General features: G+C 40.4%; 1 protein-coding gene across 1 annotated transcript in view; it reads left to right on the top strand.

Annotated features, from left to right (window-relative positions):
* The window catches only part of Adgra3 (adhesion G protein-coupled receptor A3), a 103,427-nt gene that overhangs the window by 70,588 nt on the left and 13,903 nt on the right, over positions 1–18,936 (top strand). Inside the window, exons 13-16 of the mRNA XM_027386973.2 lie at positions 5,339–5,552; positions 5,760–5,968; positions 15,333–15,457; positions 16,605–16,728. Of these exons, the coding sequence (XP_027242774.1) occupies positions 5,339–5,552; positions 5,760–5,968; positions 15,333–15,457; positions 16,605–16,728 (672 nt within the window). The remainder of the gene's footprint in view (positions 1–5,338; positions 5,553–5,759; positions 5,969–15,332; positions 15,458–16,604; positions 16,729–18,936) is intronic.

Genomic DNA, 18,936 nt, shown 5'->3' with positions numbered 1-18,936 from the left:
CCTTGGTTTGTATCCCAATCACTTGACCCCTTTGAGGCCAGGCACATGCTAATTCTGCTACTAGAATTTCTTCCCCTTTCTACCCTTCCAGCTCTTGGTTACATGTTAAGATGCAGCCCAAATGCCACCTGCAAGAATTTTCAGTTAACACCATCTAGCCAGTCTTCTCATATCCTACTCCCAGGTCCATGCTCTGGTGACAGTGCCCATTGTTTGTTGTCATGGCTATGTATGGGGGCTACAGGGATCATGTCAGGTAGATCAACTTCTCGAGATTGAATTTGAAGCCTGGCCCCAGAGTTCCAGGACAAGAGTTCCAGGTGCCTGGAATTCACTTCTATGTGTTATACCCAAGGCTATTCTAGTATATACCTCTACCATTGATTGCTGTTGCTGTTGCTATCATAGTCTAGATTTGTTCATATTGCTAGAGCAGAGTCTATTCCCAATAAACTATGGAGGGATGTTAGATGTCAGCTAGGGTTTTGAGTTAGCTGCAGTGTAACTAAGTGTTGACTCTTCACAACTGACTAGAAGCCTGTTTTCCTTGAACATCCCTCATGTCTCTCATCCCAGACATCCAGGGCTTTATCCAATTTGAGGACGTCTCAATTTCCCACACCAGTCATTATGCACCTTCGAGGTTCCTACCTTGACTCCTGCTCTTTCTCAAGCATGCAGCTCTTCCCGGCCTGGAAGACACTATTGCTCTCCCCATGGGGCTCCGTGTAGACTGCTTTTTTTTTTCTTCAGACAGAATTACCCACTGTCAACCCCAAGCTGCTTCGTTCTTTCCTAGAGTAGTTGCCAGACTTCTGATATTGAGTTGGCTCTCAGAAGTCATGTGATGTGACCAAGAATACTGTTTCTGCAGCTAGGTAGCCTAGGTTCCTGTTCTTTCCTGCTAACCAAGCTGTATGAATGGTAGCCAGTGTCTTAGCCTCTCTGATTGTCAGTTCAGTGCTGTTGACAGGGGCTCATGACATGGTACCAAATTCAAAAGGTGTTGAGAAGATGAAAGTAGGTAAATATGTTGACATTCACAACAGGACTTTCTCAATGTTAGCTTTATTGTTACTACTTAGTGGTAGCAGCTGTCACCTCTTTCTTATTCTATGAGTATTTGATACCAAGGACATGATGACTTAGGGTCTACACAGGGTCAAGCCCAAAGTAACCTGTTCACTAATAACTGTTGAATGAAATTAATAGTTAAACTTATTTAATAAAGAAAGTCAATTGAAAATGAATTCTAAAAGTACCCCCCCCCAATTATCCATAGCAAGGTATGTTAGGACATACCACTTTTTTACCGTTACATGAGTAAATGGGGAGCTGTGAATAAACTGATATTTCATTGTTTTGAATTCAGTGGTTTTGACTCATCTTGATTTTAGTGTTAGAATTTTATGAACATTAAAGAAAGCTTAAAATTTGAATTTTACTTACAGATGAAGCCTGTATTCTTTCACATGATGCTGACTTCCATCCAAAGTGCTTTCAGGTTTGAGTTAATGTCTGTCACACCCCTTTTTAGTGAACTGCCATGCTTGATAAAGGCACATGATAGCATGCCTTTCATATGTTTTATCGTTAAAATTAATACTGAGGCAGAAGTACAGGTGTTAGAACATGGGGTTCTGGCTTATTGTTAATCCATACCCCCTTTTTTTTCTTACCACTTTCCTCCGCTGCTAGAGGAATAGTAACCATGACACCCAAGCTCTGTAGGCTTCAGTGCCTCTCGTGGCCACACTTCTCTCCATCCTTTGTTACAGAGGTCACTGGGTATGTTCAGAGGTTGAAGGAAACTGTTACTCTGTGAAGCAGCCACCTAAAGCATGTTGCCTACTTTTTTCTGTAAGGCCCACCTTCTTTCAACAATGATTACTGGAAGCCAGAATCATGCATTTCTCAAGGCTTCTTAAGAGACGTTTCCAGTTTATTAGCTGTAATTTGTATGTGAGTTATCTTCCTCATTGCTGTAATCCACACATTTTTAAAACCCACACATGATTAATTGAAATTATAAACTGTGTTTCCTACTTCCAGGCCAGCAGACAAAAGGTATAGTCATGAGGAATGTAACAAATTAAATGTTCTTCAGTGATTTCTAAAATTAGATTTACAACCTTGCCAACAATAGTGAACAACACTTCTTTTAAAGGAAGGAAGCATTGTTTTACATTCTTATTACAAATGCTGGACATTATTGATACAGCTGGAATTCATCTTATCAGCATCCCAGGGTTCCATCTCTCATCCCACGGAGCCTGTAATTATTATTTGGTAATATTCTTTATTGGGCGTGGAAGGTTGTTCAGACAATCTGAGTATGTAATGGCCCTGGGTCTCTAGCTCTTACTATGGACTTTTTGTTTGTTGATTTTGATTAGTTTCACAAGCTTAAGGTTGGACTTTTCCCCCTTAATTTCAAAGTATTGTGTTTTCTTTTTTCAACTCTTGTTTAGAAAATCTTAGCCAGGTGTTGCACTCAGGAGGCAGAGGCAGGCGGATCTCTGTGAGTTTGAAGCCAGCCTGATCTACAGAGCAGAGTTTCAGGACAGGCTCCAAAGCAATACAGAGAAATCCTGTCTTGAAAAACCACAAAAAAAAAAAAAAAAGATCTGACATTTTAAATACAGTTTGGTTTATCATTACTAATACTTTCCTAGAGAGCTCTATATATTTTTCAAATAATTTTGAGTTCTTTAGTAAGATTACTTTATGAATTTTATGGTTATTAAGTTTGAATAACTATTATGGAGGATTATGAACTATTAATTGATTAATATTTTGATTTTCATCATTAGGTACTTTCTTATACATGTAAGAGAAATTTATATATTTTACAGAAATTTACTAGGTTAATAAATAAGTGGATTTATAATAAATACTTTGATTTTATACCAGCTTATATTTGATTTTTATTTTTTCATTTTATTAAAAATAGGTTCTTTTCTCATACAGTATATCCTAATTGCAGTTTTTCCTCCCAGCTCCCCCATCCCCCAAAACCACTCTCTTTCTGTCTTTCATTAGAAAAGAACAGGCCCCTAAGAGAACATCATATTGAACTTCAACAGGACAATCCAACAGGAGGAAAAGAGTCCCAAGAGTGGACACAAGAGTCAGAGACCCACTCATTCTCACAGTCAGGAGTCCCATAAAAATATTAAGCTAATGTTACAATACTTATGTAGAGGACCTGGTGCAGTCCCTGTGCTTGCTGCTTCAGTCTCTGTGAGCTCATATGAGCCTTGCTCAGTTGAATTAGAGGGCCTTGTTCTCCTGGTGTCCTCCATCCCCTCTGCCTCTTAAACTTTTGCTGCCTCCTCCTCTCCATGGATTTTACTGAACACTGAGGGGAGGGATTTGTATCATCTTATATTTGTAAAAATAGTAGAAACCTTTGCATGGTTTTTCTTAGACAGTAATTCTGACAGATATTTTCATGACATCTTTAATTTAAAAGTGATATGTAAATGTAAATTTCTCAAATAATACCCAACAGATTATTGTCAGATATCTGCTGTGCCTGCATCGTAAGCAAAGCACTTACTTAAGTAATTACAAAGTCAGTCATTTGCTTCAGTAGAACCATTAAAATTTTTTTTTCAATACACATGCCATGTTGACTTGGTTAAATTTATTAACAGTAAGCTGTTTTCAGTAAATGTAGTGACAGGAAGTAGTACATACATGATAAAAAGATGAATAATGTTATCTGTTGCACACATTCCATCCTGTCTAGTTTAATGAGCAGAGGGTGAGGCATATGTTGAAGCTGCAGGCTTCGGTTGTGTGTCACAGGTATACATACTGTCCAGAAGAGCAGACAGCTACCTCGGAAAGCTACTGGGCTGACTCTTCCACAAAAGAGCTCAGACCTCCTATAAAGTCTTTCTCTTAGCTTCCAGCCACGTGTTCTAATCTGCTTCTCCCATTGTCAACAGAATTATTTTGTTAATAGCAAGTCAAATGGATGGATTCAAGACAGCAGAATAGCAAGTTGGGTATGGTTGGGTATAGCAGTCAGGGCCGCATCTGCTCAGCACGAGGTATGTGGAGAGCAGAGGACTCCAGCTGTGCGACTCATGCCACCGCAAGCATGGTAGGACTTGGATTTAAGCAGGAGTCTTTAGTCAAATTATATGGTGGCTTAGGATTTGGTGCAGTGTTCTATGGAAAGTTCAGAAGCAAAGTATTATTAAAGTAAAATAATAGTCACCTTTATTCTTCAAGAGGAGATCTTTTTGGTGCCCTGAAGATAGGCTTTGAGGGAAAAGGGGTTGGTGGCCAAGAGAAATGACTTTGTGATAAATTCAACTCTTAATGAATATTTTCACGTTAGTTAATTGTTAGCTCCTGGGCATATAGAATTGTTGTTGTCCAATGCTGTGTAACTTAAAATCTGCAGCAGTCCCTGAAAAGTTGCTGCTTTGCCTTTTGGCTGAGAACAAATGTGAAGAAATGAACACAATCTGTGGTCCTCCAACATGTTCAGTTTCTTCTCTTTATGTTTGTCCAAGCACTGGTTTCTTGCTTTCGAAGAAATTTCGCTGAAATTTAAACTTCTATATTCTCTGTAAAATTCTGTTCTTATATTGTGTGAACTTGGCTGTTTTTGTCCCTCCTTATCGCTCTTGTTCACTGTAAAACTGATGAGTGACCACTGGAATCCTTGGTCTGTTTAATGCTCTGTGCTGCAGCCGTGTGCATTGTGCTGTCATGGGAAAATTAGCAATTGAATTAGAAATTGCATTTCTCTGTTTTATACTTTTGTTCTAAGTTATACTATATTTTTATATACATTTTTAGAAATTGTTTAGCATATAATTTGAACATTTTTATCACTATCTGATGTTGCTTAGGGTTTTTAAAAAGTAATTTATGGGCTGGAGAGATGGGTCAGAGGTTAAGAGCACTGGCTGCTCTTCCAGAGGTCCTGAGTTCAATTCCCAGCAACCACATGGTGGCTCACAACCATCCATAATGAGATCTGGTGCCCTCTTCTGGTGTGGAGGCAGAATATTGTATACATAATAAATAAATAAATAAATAAATAAATAAATAAATAAATAAATAAATAAAATCTTTTTTAAAAAAGTAATTCATTTAAATTTTTTTTATGTGCATTGGTGTGTAAGTGTCAGATCCCCTGGAACTGGAGGTACAGACAGTTGTAAGTTGCCATTCTGGGAACTGAACCCTGGTCCTCTGGAAGAGCAGTAGTGCTCTTAACTACTGAGCCATCGCTCCAGCCTCCATTGTTTAGGTTTTTATATACTAATATGCTGAACTTTATACATATTTGGTTTTGTTTTTGTTTTTCCAGAATACTATCATGGAGGCCTCTATTCAGCTTCCTTCCTCCCTTTTCTCACCAAAACAAAAGCGAGAAGTCAGAGCAACTGATGACTCGCTCTATAAGCTTCAACTCATTGCATTCCGCAATGGGAAACTTTTTCCAGCCACTGGGAATTCAACAAAGTTGGCCGATGATGGCAAGCGACGGACAGTAGTGACCCCTGTGATCCTCACAAAAATAGGTGTGTGTGGCAGAAGTTACCCGACGGTTGTGGGTCACCATAGCTTTATTGGTTGAGCTTCCTTTAAAAAGCTCATTTTTGTTCTTTGTTGTTTTAATGAGTCACTAGTGAAAAAAGATCTTGCAGAGTTCCCGTTGGTGTATAAGTTGGCATTTAATTGTTTATGAAGTTTGTTTGAGAAATACCACTGTTTCCCATTTTCTCCAGATGGTGTGACCGTAGATACCCACCACATCCCTGTTAATGTGACACTGCGACGAATCGCGCATGGAGCAGATGCTGTTGCAGCGCAGTGGGACTTTGATTTGCTGAACGGACAAGGAGGCTGGAAGTCAGACGGGTGCTGTATACTCTACTCGGATGAGAACATCACCACCATTCAGTGCGGCTCCCTGGGCAACTACGCTGTGCTAATGGTGTGGCCGTTGTTAGCTTGATGCATAAATACTAAATATTCTAATGTGTTTCTATGCATAATTAAGCTCAAACGAAGAATTTACTTTTTAACTTAACACAAATGGCTCCATTTAATTATGTAAGAGGTGATTCTGGATTTCAAGGGAAATTGAGTTACTACCAAGTGAAATGAACAAGCCTGTGCTTGGTAGAGGATGCTCTGGTAAACCCTGTATGGTGTCAGATCAGCTAAGCTCTGACATCTTTAAAACATGGAGAAGGTTACCTTGGTTGTATGAGTTCAACTTTGTTAGTTTAGGTCAATCTGTTGGTCTGTTGGCCAAAGGATGCTCAGTGGGTAACAAAAGATTTTCCCTACTGCTTTTTCTACTCCTGGCTTTCTGATCACACACCCATAATGCTGGACTTTTAAGTTGAGGAAGAACATGGGGATGAATAGTAATGACTTTGAGTTTTGTGACTGTATGAACAGTATTGAAGTCAGCCCCATTCTGCCCACTATTCACCATTGTTGTTGCCCGATAGTCATTTTGTAAAGCAACTTCTATTTAATACATGAGATGAGGTCTCTTAAAAACTGAGGTACTTGCTTCCATCTTATTCCTGAGCACACCACACTAAAATGACCCACCTTAGTATTATTCTAACTAACTTACTTGCAGTTATTTTACTGTTGTTACATGGTGCTAGCATCTTGGTTGTGTGTGTGGAGCAAACAGGAATTACTGCGGGTCTGAGAGACATTGCCCCAAAATGGCCAGGACTTCCCTGTTTTATTTAGTTCCAATCTGGTGTCTAGGCAGTATTTTATCCAAGTATAAGTAATCTTAAAACATATACCTGATGAATTTTTTTTTTTTAATATGGTAGCATTTACCACTAGAAGGGATCTTGAGGCAAGTCCAGATTATAATAATCTTCCTCAATGTTTGCTTCATTTTCCTTTCTGTTGTGTTTTAATGCCTTTCCTGGTCCATTGGCAGATGAGGCAGTGAAGTGGATAGGTTGTTTTGTAGGTGATAGGATTGTCTTGTCAATGACACCATGAGTCTTCGCACACAGTTGGAAGCAGTTCATTTGTACCATATCCAACATACCTGTCCTTCAGCACGCATACTCTTGGGACCTTGGATGGGTGGTGGAGTATGTATCATTAGAACATTCTTCTTCTTCTTCTTCTTCTTCTTCTTCTTCCTCCTCCTCCTCCTCCTCCTCCTCCTCCTCCTCCTCCTCCTCCTCCTCCTCCTCCTCCTCCTCCTCCTCCTCCTCCCCCTCCTCCCCCTCCTTATTATTATTATTATATTTACCCTTTTTGGCTTTAAGTTAGTGTTGCTAGGTAATGATTTTCTTCACAAGGTGTCTGGTGTCTCACTATTTTGTGGCCGTTATTAAAACCAGTCATGGGCCTATGAGCCAGCTCATAGACGCAGTGCTTGTTGCCAAGCTTGAAGGTCTGAGTTCCATTCCTAGGACCCATACATGGTGGAAGAAGAGAACTGACTCCCTCAAGTTCTCCTCTGACCTCTACCCATGCCACATGGCATTCAACTGCCACCCCCATGTGCATGCAAGATCCATGATCTCCAAAAAATGATCCTCCCCCAAGTTGACATTATTTAAAGATTGAGACTATTTTTGTTAGACCTTTAAGATTTTTTTTTAAGATTTTAGTACTTTTTTTTTTTATCATTCTTTCATTCCCCTTCCTCCCTCCAAAGCTTTCATATACCCCTGCTTGCTCTCTTTCAAATTTGTGACTTCTTTTTCCCATAATTATTATTGTTGATAGATAAATACAGCCTGCTCAGTCTATAATGTTCCTTGTGTGTGTGTTTTAAAGGCTGGACATTTGGTATTCGATAACCAACCTATTGGTATGCTCTTCTCTGGAGAATACTATTTCTCTCGCTGGACATTCCTCAGTTTCCTGTTGTTGTTTTGTGTGTAGGGTTGACACCTGATGAGCTCCCTTCCACTTCCACATTGGTCTGTGTATCGGAGTCCTCCTTGTTCAGCTCATGTTTGGGCAGTCATGGTGGTGAGATTTCTTGGGTGTCGCTTTTGACATACCTAAGAGACAGTCTCACAGCAAACTCCCTATTCCTTTGGATCTTAAAATCTTCCCATGTCCTCTTCCTCAGTGATCCCAGAGCCCTAGTAGCAAGAGTTGTGTGGTTGATGTGTCGGTTGAGACTTGGTTCCATAATTCTGCATTAGATTAGTTTTGGTTTAAATATATTTTTCCCCCTCTCACATTTGAGGATAAAATAATCCGAAACTATGTAGTGTTTGAAGGAGAAACAATAGGCAATACAAAATTGTCTGAAATGTATATAGTACTAATCAGAAGTTGAGCAAAATAAACGAAACACAGAAATACTGCATTTTAATCTTCACCCTGATACTACACTGTGTGAGACTTTTGTTTTTGTTTAATCTAATACGAGTTGAAAGTTTCTATTTTTGAACTTCCTAACTGTTCTTCTAAACTATTTAAATTAATATAATCCTTTTCTAGAAGGAATAAGCTATTCTTTTATCTTTCAGACTTTTAATCTTTTAAAAAATGTAAGACACGGTTTTTCAAAGCTGGAAGACTGCTAAGATCTTTCCCCCTATTTTCAGAGTATCTTGTTTTATGAGATGTAACTGCCACCTAGAGGCAGAACATGGAAACACATCCTGGATTTCTGATAAAGTTGAAAAGTTACCAGTAGTGTGTGGAAAATTCAGAGTTGTTTCTTCATCGTACAGGCATGTAATGGAATTAAACCCACTTAAGGCTGTAGACATTTCTGTGAGTATGCATTTAGCATGTATGAAGCCTTGGGGGTCCATCATCCAGACTACAGCAGAAAATTAGACCTGTTCTATAGTAATTAACATCAGTTAAGACAGAGGTAATGCCTTTAAAATTGAAAACGGTTGTCTTTGTTTTCTTCTAAACTTTCACTGAGTCATAAATGTAATCCTGCCTTTCTTCCACACTGTCTTCTCAGAGCCTGAGGGGGAGAATCAGCAGAAGCTGGGTTGCTGGGTTGGGATCCAGGGTCACCACAACATGAGGAAATGTATTAAAGGGTCACAGCATTAGGAAGGTTGAGAACCACTGTTGTAGTTGTAATGACCAGGGCTACTTCTTTGTTCCTCTAATAATGCTTGCAAGTTTGTTTATATGAAGTGTGTCTGGTGAAAGCAAACCAGTTCTAGCTAGTATGTAGTTGGCTCAGTATGCCAGCAAGGTTTCTGCTTAAACAGTCTGTAAACAGCACAGTCCTCTGCATCAAATGTTTTAATTTCTTTCGTATGTGAGTATGCAGTGGGAACCACTCAGCTATAAGTTTTAAGTAACCACAATTAATAGCTTCATGCTTGTTGAAGAGATTTGTATGTTCAGACACCATGAATATGTAGTCTTCTTTTCACCCATTTTCACACATGCTTGCTTGCTGTATATATTATCCTAAATCATGCTTTCTGGGTGAAATATGGCTCAGTGGGTAAAGTCTTTGCTGTGAAAGAATAAGGACCTGTAGGAAAAGGGCAGATGTAATTGTGGATGCCCTTAGGGATAACACTGGGGTAGGGTAGAGACAGAGGATCCAGGGTGCTCTGTGGCCAGCCAGTCTACTTGAATTGACAAGCTCCCAGTTCAGTGAGGAACCTGTGTTAAAATATAAGAGGGAAAGTGATCTAAGAAGACACCTGATGCTGACCTCTGGACACACAGTGGTGCTGTTGCATGCTAAGTAAGTGGAGATGGAGTGCTGACAGCTGATCTTCAGTAGACATGCATGCATTAGGCATCTCCTGGTGTCTTTGTGGTATGTGGCAGTTGTCATAGCCTCCTGTCCACAGGCCTGGAACTAAGATAGGTTAGCTTTGGAACCATGGTTAGAATCCAGGCAGCGTATTCCAGAAGTGCTGTTCTATAAACACTGTAGCACCTCGTCTCTTGAATCTCACATCTCACAAGGAGATTCTTTTTTCTTTTTTCTTTTTCTTTTTTATTTTTTTAAGCTCTGAAGAGAGTATCTCTCCTGGCCCTGCCCTAATTGCCTTAGATTTTCTCTGCTGGGTCTATTTCCAGTGGTTTGCTTACATAGTGTCACTTTACACATTTCATGATGTCTCTGCAGGATAAATTTCTCAAAAATCAAAGTAATCATCATAAGGTCTAGCTTTTTTCACTTTTTCATTAACTTTTAATACTGGGCAGAGTACAGAAACCCTTGAGCTTGCATTAATACTGTTTCCATGCGGGCTATGCCTACCCCTAACCATCATGATTGCTACTCCAGCATCTAGAATCCCCATGTTCTTTTTTCTGATGTGGTGTGCTCTAGGTAAGAAGTGATTGGACTCACATTCCACACTTGGCAAGCAGTTTGTATATTTTTAAAGCTGTGTATCAGTCCATGTGAGTCTATGCAAAGAAAATCCTGAAAACTGCTTGTTGTATGATAATGAGCATTTGAGTGGAAGCTGATCTTGACAATTCATGCTTGCTTTTGATTGGCCGCATCCTCAGGAGTGGAGGCCAGGATGCTAAACCATTCACATGCTCAGCTTCAGGGTTAATGCCCCACAGTTGACCAAATCGCTGGTACCAGGTTCGTCTCAGTTTTTGGGATGTTTGTCTGTTGTTCCTTGTCCTTGCTAGTCCTTGCGGTCATCAGTCTTTGTGTGAGTAGTTTCACTTTGTCTGTGCCTTTTGTTACAAGGGCTGTAATTCTCATTTATACTCTGGTGACTGAGATGTTGAACCTGTATGGATTCTGACAGACAGTTCATGATGGGAAGCCTCAATACAACTCTTTGTGCACTTAGGTTTTGCAGAGCCCTTTTCAGGCTTTCCTCTTCTACAGCTACTTATATAAACAGAATGCCTTGATGGTTTTGTGCCTGACTTCTCAGGGTTTTTTGTTTTGTTGTTTTTTTGTGGTCAGTGATTTTTTACATCCTGTTTAAGAAATCCTAGTCTATCCCAAGTTCATGAGGCTCTTCATACTTGCCTTTCCACCCTTTTAAATTTTTTCCTTTTTTAAATTAATATTCTTCATCTTTGGTTTCTTCAAGGCGTTCCAGTATGATTTTACTAACACATTTAGTTTTCATTATTCACCAACACTAATTCTGAGTGTTGTGTGAAGTAAAGGACCCCAATATTTTAAATAATTCTTTGTTCTTTAATGAGATTTTTAAACATTGGTTCTTTTTTGGCTTTTCGAGACAGGGTTTCTCTGTGTAGCTTTGGAGCCTATCCTGGCACTCGCTCTGGAGTCCAGGCTGGCCTCCAGCTCACAGAGATCTGCCTGCCTCTGCCTCCCGAGTGCTGGGATTAAAGGCATGCATTGGTTCTTAAAATGTTAAATGATTTTTATTTGTTGGCCATGTATTTGAATATCATGACTTTTTCCTTAAGGGAATTTTAAAGGCTTCCTAGGAACCATTGTCTGTTTTCCATTCCCCTGACTTTCTTTTTTCTGTTCTGATTTCTGATCCATTTTTTATTTGTTTTATTGGTAAGGTTGGATTATATCTGCATTGTAACATATGAGGTCCTGAGGTACCCACTTTCCAGAGCAGATCCTGGAACACCCAGGCACTTGTTCTTCCCAATGTTCTTGTTCATGACATGTTGATAATGAAAAAATTAAAACTTGTACCCATTTCATATTTAGCCTTCTTGACCTTGAAGTAGCCCTGGTGCTCTGCCAAGTGACCGTACATCAGAACCTGAATGGGGGTGTTTCTTTGCTGTTCTGCTTTTCTCTCTCTCTGTGGAGCGTCCTGCTTGGGTTCTGTTCTCCTCTGCTAGAAGAAGCCTGACTGAAGTTATCATTATTATTAGTCTGTTGTGTTGTGGGTGTCCCATGTGGGCTTCTCCTGTCTCTCTAACAGCCTGGCTGAGATTACTATTAGTCTGTCCTGTTCTGAGTATCCCTGGTGGGGCTTCTCCTGTGTCTCTAACAGTGTTACTAACAGGAATGATAGGTTCATCTTTTCTTAGTGATGGTTTTATACAATGTATTTATTAAGTTTTTATTTCATAGTCTGTATTACTATATATAACATGTAATTCATAATAACCTCACTCATAATTCTCTTTTGTTTTTTGATCTTTAGGTTTTTAATGTCCTTCTAACCTAATCTTTTCAGTGGCCTCCCCTTCTTACATTGTCATATAGTGCTTAATCCAGCAAGCTGCTCCCTCTGCCTTCCCCCTAAATGCTGAAAATCTAAGGGTGGTTTTTATGGTTTGGATGATTCTGTGTTGAATAGTTAATAATTACCTACTGGACACCATGCAGATGCTGAGGGTTTTACTGTCTGCCCTCTGCACATTCATCTAGGTCTCCTATCAACTGAATTTTCTTTGCATTTGGGTAGGTCACTTACCTGTGGGAGTAGTATCCACCACGATGGAGCAGGGGTTCTGGCATTTGCTGTTCTTCGGTTTTCATTGGAATTCTTTGGGAGCAAACTGGGGTGCTTTGCGATTCTGCACTATTATCCTGCTTCTGTGACTGTATATCATGCTGTGCCCAGGACTGTGGGAAGTGTCTTTGCATACCCTTCTTCAGTCCGTCCCCATGTCCTGTGAGATGATGGTGTCTCTGTCTTACAGGAGATGACAGTCCCAAATCGGTGCCTGAACAGAGTGTGATGGCTCTGTCAAGACCCTGAGAGTTTATCCTCAACCCTTAACTTCTGTGCTGCTATGGCTGCTTCTCCTTCTCACTAAATGTGTTTCTTGAGGCCATGCTCTGTAAACACATATTGTGGGCCCCTTACTACGGCACACTGTAGAGGGTCATTGGTGAGGCCTCTGTCTGTTTCCTTCTGTGTACCAAGTTCACCCTGAGTCCTCTGAGGTATGTCACTGCTCTCTTTATGACTGCGTATCTGCCGCTCAGCACTGGGCCTCCAGTTCTTGGCTGTCAAGTAAATGGAGGACTTGCAGGCTGAAGCTTGTCATGGCGCAGTGAAACATTGAATTTGGAATTCAGTTTTCTTTGTTTGCCCTCTAGCTTCCCATTAGCTGTTTTTGGTCGTTAACTGTTCTTTTCTGTTGTTAAGGTGTTGCGTTTAAGATGATCTGATACCATCTTTTTAGAGTTACAGCTTTATATTCTTAGCTTCCCTTTCATCCCTGGAGAACTTGTTCATTCCCTCCCTGCCCTGTTCAGGGTGTCCCTCCCTTTTACTCACTGTTCCATTGAAGATGCCCCCCCCCTTCCCTCCCTGCTCAGTTGAGGGTGTCCTCTCCCTCTCTGATCAGTTCAGGATGTCCTCCACTTCTCTTCTTACCTTGTTAAGGATGAGTTCCTTTTCCTTGTGTTTTGTCCACTATCCCATCCTTTTCCATCTAGCTTTTCTTCGTTTAGATATTGTCAAGGGCTTTCTGGTTATAGATACATCACTATTAACTCCTTCCTACATCCAGCCACCCTTTTATACCCCTATGAGTCGTTGTGGAAAGAGAATTTAGTGGGTATCTTGTGGGTCTACAGATTGACCCCTGCCCCATACAGCTTAGAGTACAGGTGTCTTTGTGATATTGGTCCTGTCTGAGGAAGGCAGGATTAAGATGCCTACTCTTTTTGAGCAAAAGAAAGTATCCGTATTATGCTTGGGTATGCACTTGGTAGCTAAACTTCCTCACAATACTAAATTTCTACATGACTCAGTTTTGTGACCTATAAAATGGAGCAAATTATTTACCAACCTCAGGACTGCTCTAAATAAAATGCTTTATGGTTAGTGTCTGGGTTTTGCTCTGTTAAGTGGCTTACTGCCATTGATGACCGAGCTTTATCTTATACAGGACTTTTTGTAGTTGGAGCTCCAGGAAGTGCACTCAGGCTCTGTTCTGTCCCCTGTCATACCCCCCAAGTGGTTGTGACCTGCAAGGTCAGGAACCACTTTTTGCATGATATTTGGTCTGTTCATATTTTTGGAACTTGAGCGTAATGTCTGATGGTTTTATTGTATTGGAGTCACTGTCACCTACCAATGTTGTCTCAGCTGGTGACTATGAGAGTGTTAAGTGGTGAAAGGCATTAGGGAGGGTGGTGTCTGCATTTTCCTGCAATCAGCTCCCCTGGGGTGTTGCCCCACAATGGAGCAGTAGTAAGAACATGGCCCAGCATTGAACATGACCATTTGACTCAGTGAGTTATACTTTTAAAAGGATATAAACTTGGGAAAGAGCTGTGTTGGTAGAGACTTGGGGGAATTGATAGAAGGGAGTAGGGTGTGGACAAGATCAAGATACATTGTATACGTGTATGAACTTTTCAAAGAATAAATTTAAAAAGTACTGCATAGATTAAGTGTCCTCCAAAGTTCTACCAGCTAGAGGTTGGGTTAGCAGCTTGTACTATTCTATATGGAAGAACTGGTGGGGTGTAGTAGAGGAGATTAGGTGACTTAAGGTCCTCTGTAAAGGATATTAGAATCCTCATCTCCTGTTTGTGTTCTAGCCCACATGAGGCAAACACCTTTATCTACTGAGTACTTCTACTATGATATGCTACCTTGCCACAGGCCTGACAGAGAACCAAGTGGTTATGGGCTGAAATCATTAGTCAAAGTGAACTTTTTCCTCTTTGTAAGTTGGTTTAACTTAGGTGTTTTGGTCACTGTTTCAGAAAGCTGGCTAATGTGTTACATAATAGAAGCGTCATTAGAATTTTATGGGATACTATTATGTGTTTATTCTATTAATTTTTGCATGATATTTGGTCTGTTTATATTTTTGGAACTTGATTTTAGTATATGCAGTCTATGTTCTGGTTTTGAACATGGAGATGTGAGGCTCGGGTTCTGGTGACTGAATGAACATCATGTCCATATGATACAAACCATAGGTGGCGTGGTGTTTTTAATAAGTGGTTTCCTTAGGCTTATGTTTTTGAACACTTTGTTCCATGTTGATGATGTTGTTTGGAGGTTATAGAACTTTAAGGAGGTTGATCTTTGGTAGAGAAAGTACATCACTGGGGTAGGCATTGAGCATTTATATCCTCACCTCACTTCCTACCATTTTTTTTTTCTGCTTCCTGTGTGTAAAGGAAATGCAGTCTTCCAGATTCCTGCTCCTATGCCCGTGCCATGCTTTCCCAGCCATGATGGACTCTTACCCTCTGAATCTGTGATCCTGAATAAACTCTTCCTTTCTTTTAAAAAAAAAAAAAAAAAAAAAAAAAAAAAAGCATAGCAAGGGACATTAGTCCTTGAATAGAACACAGAAATGTCAGGTCCAGAGGTTTTGGTAAACAGCATGATTCAGGCATTCAGGAAACTTCTAGTAATTAAATGTGTATAATAGTCCATGAACTGTTTTTGTCCCCTCAGGATCTGACAGGGTCAGAGCTGTACACTCCAGCAGCCAGTCTCCTGCATCCTGTGATTTATACTACTGCCGTCATCCTCCTGCTATGTCTCTTGGCCGTCATCATCAGTTACATGTACCACCACAGGTGAGAGAGTGTACCTGACCACTATAGATCTGTGCACTTGGATCGGAGGACTTTATTTCACTTTTGTAAGGGTACCATGGTGCCCTTACAAATTAAGGATGCTTACCACAGACTGTACACAGGTCTTCATTCATGCCCATCTGGGATATGCAGAGTCATGACCTGAGATTCCAGAGCTAATTTCAGCCCTGAGGAATTTTCTCATTCCTCCTCTACTCTGTTAAGGACATTTTCCCCTTTTCACTTTGCAGGGGTTCCTGGAAGTGAAGATGGGAGTGTGTGTTGGAGGCTGGGGTGGTGGGCACAGGATCAAGAGGGCCTGAAGGAGGATGTTTTTGTCATCTGTAGGGGTCCCTGTAGAGGTATCTCTAGGTAGTAGACTATCTGTACTTGTATTATACAACTTTTTCAATGTCCTGATATCTTTAAAGATGGCACTTTTAAGAAAGTTGGTGACATTTTAGTAGAGAATTTGCTTTCTGTTAATTGGAGACACAGCTATGGAAACTTACTTTCTGATTGGAGGTAATGAACTAAAAGGATTTGTGAAGCAGGAAACTCACTTTACAAAAGATTCTGCTAGAACATATTTTCCTATTTAAGTTGGACGTGTATGGCATTTCTTGACATTTGCTTTGGAAACAAAAGGTGATTTTGATGTATTAAAAAAAGAAAGAAAGAAAAAGAAAGACTTCAACACTTCATTACAAAAGGCCAGGAGGAAAGGCATTGGGCATTTAGACCATGTGTGCTATCATCCTTTGTCAGAGCCAAAACCCATCGGCACACTGCAGACATCTCCACAGAGCCAAGTGTATAATCCAGTCTTCTTAGACATCAGTACTGACATCAGTTGTCCATGTTCTTCTGACAGTGGAGAATTTTTATAGCTTTAGTGGGTGCTGTGATCCCGTAACTGTCTTTTTAACACATAAAGTTAAATGTTAAGAAACAATGGTAGGTTAATGTTTCTTCAAATTGTTTGCGTGTATGTGTATTTATTGTACATGTCCAGTAAGTAAGATTTTCAAATTTGAAGCATTTAAATGTCACCTTTCATGCAGCTGGACTTAACCTGTGGGTGCTCGTCAGAGCCCTGCTACCAGTGTTGCAGTGTTCACATTCCTCTTTTTCCCCCCCCCGACAGTTTGATTCGCATCAGTCTCAAGAGCTGGCACATGCTCGTGAACTTGTGCTTTCACATTTTCCTGACCTGTGTGGTCTTTGTGGGAGGAATAACCCAGACCAGAAATGCCAGCGTCTGTCAAGCAGTAAGTCGAACTTGAAAGGTTTTAAGATGGAAAAAATATAAAATAACTGTGTTTCGTTAACTGTAAAACAAAAAACTTGTTTTTCTGGAGTCTTTCCTTTACCGGAAGCCCAGCCTAACGCCTGCCCTGCTCACTAAGCAATCTAGCAATGTTCTTAAAGTTTTGAGTACTATTCTCAGCCTAATGAGTAGCTCTAAAAGTTTGTTTCTGTCTTTGGCAATTGCCTGTTATCTGTCAAGCCCTTTGCAGTGCATAACGGTTCATTTAAATGTTTATTAAAGCCCCTTTGAGTAAAAGATGGATGGCATTTTTTTCTGACAGTATTTTAAATAACCCAATCCACTGATGAAAACAAGAGGAATTGGGCAAAATTCAAAAACAACCCATTAGGTTTGAGAAATGTAAAGAATTAAATATTTAACTCTTGTTTTTAAGTTATTACCTTTGCCCTTCAGATATAACTTTGCTAACTTACTTTCCTCCACATAAGAGTAGGAGAGAATGTAGTTTTATTTCCTTATTTGTATATTGCTTACCTAAGAATAAGAAGGGTAATACAACAAGGAAGAGTTGGCCTGTGTATAAGAAGGGTAATACAACAAGGAAGAGTTGGCCTGTGTGGATTTACATCTCAGTTCACCACTTGTTGACTGTGTTGGTGGGGGGCAGTTTGTTGACCTGTTTTGGAATTGTGACATAAAACATAGCATGTAAGCTCTGCCTCTAGCAAATAGTACACAGGTGTGCTGTTGTGCGGTGCTGCACATGCATCTTATCTCGGGAACTTCCTGCTTCATGTGACTCTGTGAGTGTTCCCTCTATACCCTGCAAACAGCTGCTCCCATGTTTGTGTTTCTCCAAGAGCTAGCTAGCGGTTTCCCCTCCTCTTGCTTCACTGCCTTTCACTACCGGGGTCTATAACATTCAGTGTCCTTAAAGTTTGTGTTGTTGACTATGACATAATTTCCTTCTTTATTATGATCAAATAATACTCCACTTTAGGGTCTCTGTATATTCATTATAAACGGCATCGTTTCCACCCCTTGGCTGTTGTAAAGCTACAGTGAACATAGAATATAAATATCAGTTTGAATCCTGATTCCCATAGTCAGTGCATCTATCTCATTTCTGAACTGCAAATTGTGGTGATAATTGAATCATTGGGTGATATGATTGTATATGTTAAAAAACAAAAATAATTCACACGTATATTACTAGAAATGACATGAAAGTTTAGAAAAGACTGAATATGACTTTAATGTACAGCTACCTCCTGCCAGTATGCAGACATGATGTCTTGCTTACTTTCTTATCACTGTTATAAGACAATATGACCAGCTAGGCATAGCTGCTCACACCTTTAATGCTAGTACTTGGGAGGCAGAGGCAGGCAGATATCTGTAAGTTCAAGGCCATTCCCCCCAACCCCAGAAGACACCATGCAAGACAAACTTACAATAGAAAGCATTTAATATGGGGCTCACTGTACCATGCCAGAGAGCATGACAGTTATGCAGGCATGGTTCTTGAGATGAGTGGGTTAAGTCTCAGGAAGAATATATGTCCAGAAACATCAGCTCAAGTGGACTAGAAGGATTTCTGATGGTTAGATAAAAGCCAGCATTCCTCAGGAACTTATGAAACAGCTTCCTGGCTCCCAAAAGGAATCTTTTCCCTTCTCTCTGGCAGAAGGGACACATGATCCTCCAATGACATATGCCTATGGTGGCATATCCAAGCCCATTCTGGTCTCCCATCCCCCTCACTCCTTATTCACAAGTACCTGTTAGACACTTCAAAGCTCCTGTGCTATGCTAGCCTCCTGGCCCTGCTTACTTCCCCCAGGCTATTTCAGCTCCTTGGCTCCATTGATGATGGGAAAGTGTTTTTTCCCCTACTTTTGCTGTTCTCCCTTCTCTCACACATTGCCCTGGCCATGTCTAGTCTGCTCTCTGCTCGCTGCTCTCGCACAGAGAGCTTCCATGTAATCCACAAGTATGACTGATGAGCATGTGGGTCCCAGGATCCTGTTGTGCACTGTTGGTGCGACTGTGAGTAGACATATCCTGTGAGGCTTTACCTTCGGAAGTAAAAGGTTTTCAAACTATGGAGCCTGCAGTTTCACGCTTAGGTTTAATGACCTTGCCCATGTGGGTATGAGTATGCACATGGGTATGAATATTCATGTAGTGTTATATTCAGTAGCAG

The sequence above is a fragment of the Cricetulus griseus genome, assembly GCF_003668045.3.
Source record: "Cricetulus griseus strain 17A/GY chromosome 1 unlocalized genomic scaffold, alternate assembly CriGri-PICRH-1.0 chr1_1, whole genome shotgun sequence".
In the NCBI taxonomy this organism is placed as follows: Eukaryota; Metazoa; Chordata; class Mammalia; order Rodentia; family Cricetidae; genus Cricetulus; species Cricetulus griseus.
Note: the sequence above shows the minus strand (reverse complement) of the source record. Positions and strands in the feature narration are given on the sequence as shown.